This window comes from Chrysochloris asiatica, unplaced genomic scaffold (assembly GCF_000296735.1).
Source record: "Chrysochloris asiatica unplaced genomic scaffold, ChrAsi1.0 scaffold00321, whole genome shotgun sequence".
In the NCBI taxonomy this organism is placed as follows: domain Eukaryota; kingdom Metazoa; phylum Chordata; class Mammalia; order Afrosoricida; family Chrysochloridae; genus Chrysochloris; species Chrysochloris asiatica.
In genome coordinates, this window is record NW_006408839.1 from 655,269 (window position 1) to 657,560 (window position 2,292).

Below are 2,292 nucleotides of genomic sequence, written 5' to 3' on the forward strand. Positions count from 1 at the left end.
AACTCTGGACCCAGGGAGGGAGAGGGGCTGTGTACTGACAACCTGGGAGCAGGCTTGCAGGGTGTACCCTTTGGTTGGTTGATGATGCATGGAGAGGATTATAACCATGGCAATGAAACGATATACGGTAGTATGAATGTAAAGGTAATGTTCTCCTATGTAAACTATCACATAATTCACAATAAAACATTTAAAAAAATTCCTAACTCAAAAATAAAAAAAATGATTACATAATATTCTTGAAAACAAGAGTGTGATGCAGTCACCCCATGGATGCAGCCTTTTGAATGGAAAGCATCCTAGGGCGCTGGTTGGAGTCCTTGTCAGTTATTACGGTACCTGGGTCCATTGTGTTAACCTGAAAACCCATTTCCTTCGGGTCAGTTCAAACTCATGGTGGCCCTGTGTGTTACAAAGCAGAGCTGCCCCATGAGGTTTCCTTAGACCAAGATGACCAGCTCTCTGTTCTGTAGCACCACTTGGTGGCTTCACACCGCTGGCCTTTGGGTTAGTAATTAGGGACTTTATGCTCTTCTTTATATTTCTCCCCAATTTTTCTCTGCAAATGAATCAGCATCATGAGGGTCGGAGAGTACTGGATTGTGTATTCTGAAGGGCTGTCAGAATCCTATATTAAACCCCACTGCCTTCATGCTGACTCCTAGCAACCTGCCTGGGATTTCTGGGACTTAAGTCTTTCTGGGAACAGACAGCCTCATCTTGCTCTATCAGAGAGGTTGGTATGTGTGATCCACTGACCTTGCAGTTACCATCCCAGTGCTTAACACACTGGACCACCAAAACGCCTACAAAGTCGAGGATGTTGTTGTTTTTATTAAGGGCCATCGAGTAGGTTCCAAATCATAGCAACCGTGTATAGGATTTCCAGGGAGCAGCTGATGAGTTTGAACTGCTGGCCTTGCAATTCAAACGACCTTGAGGTCCAGTGCGTATCCTATAGCTCCACATCAGGTTCTTGCTGCGTTGTTAAGTGTCTTCAAGTGGTTCCAACCCATGACGACCTTGTATAGGGTTTCCAAGGAGTGGCTGGTGAGCTTGAACCGCCGATCTTGCTCCTCAAACCGACTTTGCGGTCCAGCTCATTAACCCATCCCACCACACCTGGTTATTGTTAAATGTCATTGAGTCACTTGTAATTCATAGTGACCCTGTGCAGTGTTTCTGAGGAACGGCTGGTGGATTTGAACCACCAACCTTGAGATTAGCAGTCCAGTGCTTATCCAACAGCACCGCTTGGAATTCACCTCTCCAAGGACGTGAGTGCAAGAAGGCAGTTTGTTGGCGTTACTGGTTGCTATCAAATCAGCTCTGAACTCATATTGACCCCATTTACAACAAAATGGGCCGTCCTCTTCCAGTTGGTTTATATCCACTGGTCCAGTGTGGGGTCCACTTTGTCTTCTGAGTGCCTCCCAATCCATGTGCTCATCTTCCAGCCTTCTATTAGACCGTGTTCTGTGTGATCCATGGAACTTTCTTTGGCTAATTTTGGAAACAGATCACCAGACCTTTCTTCCTCGTTCTGACTTTAGAAACTCCACTGAAACCTTTTTCCCATGGGTGACCTGGCTGGTATTTGAAATACAGTGATGCAGCTTCTAGCCTCACAGCTTCACGCCAGCCACACAGCGGTGCGAGAAAGGAGTAGCAGCTTGAGAAATTAGCTGCTTTCCGTCCGGTCAGTAAAGATGTTAGCATGGCAGCAAAAGCAAGGCATTTCGTGCAGCGTCCGACCGTGGAGCACTTCTCACCCTGCCGCCTGGCTCTCTCTCTGCCCCTCCAGATCCTGGCTAACGTGATCATCTTCATCTGCGGGAACCTGGCGGGTGCCTACCACAAGCACCTCATGGAGCTAGCCCTGCAGCAGACGTACCAAGACACATGCAACTGCATCAAGTCCCGCATCAAGCTGGAGTTCGAAAAGCGTCAGCAGGTAACGGGAACGGGGGCCCCATTTCCATCAGGGCATGGGCAGAAATGATGTCTTGACTGCCAATGGCGAACAATACGTCTGGGAGTCAGGAGGAAGGCAGGGGAGTGGACCCTTGTGCCCAGCTGGGCTCTGCTCCCTGATGGGTTAGGTCATAAACATCAGAACAGCTGGTGGAGGCCTGATGGGTCTTTAGACAGGACCCTGGAGCCCCAGGCAGGAACCTCACCCACCTCAGCACCCCATCATCACACAGACAGGACCCTGGGACCCCAGGCAGGTACCTCACCCACCTCAGTACCCCATCATCTCACAGATAGGACCCTGGAGCCCCATACAGG

The 2,292-nt window shown here is 49.2% G+C and overlaps 1 protein-coding gene across 1 annotated transcript in view; it reads left to right on the forward strand.

The window, feature by feature from the left end:
• Positions 1 to 2,292, forward strand: part of ADCY2 (adenylate cyclase 2 (brain)) — a 403,615-nt gene that overhangs the window by 219,065 nt on the left and 182,258 nt on the right. The window contains exon 4 of the mRNA XM_006875344.1: positions 1,805 to 1,954. Within this exon, the coding sequence (XP_006875406.1) occupies positions 1,805 to 1,954 (150 nt within the window). The remainder of the gene's footprint in view (positions 1 to 1,804; positions 1,955 to 2,292) is intronic.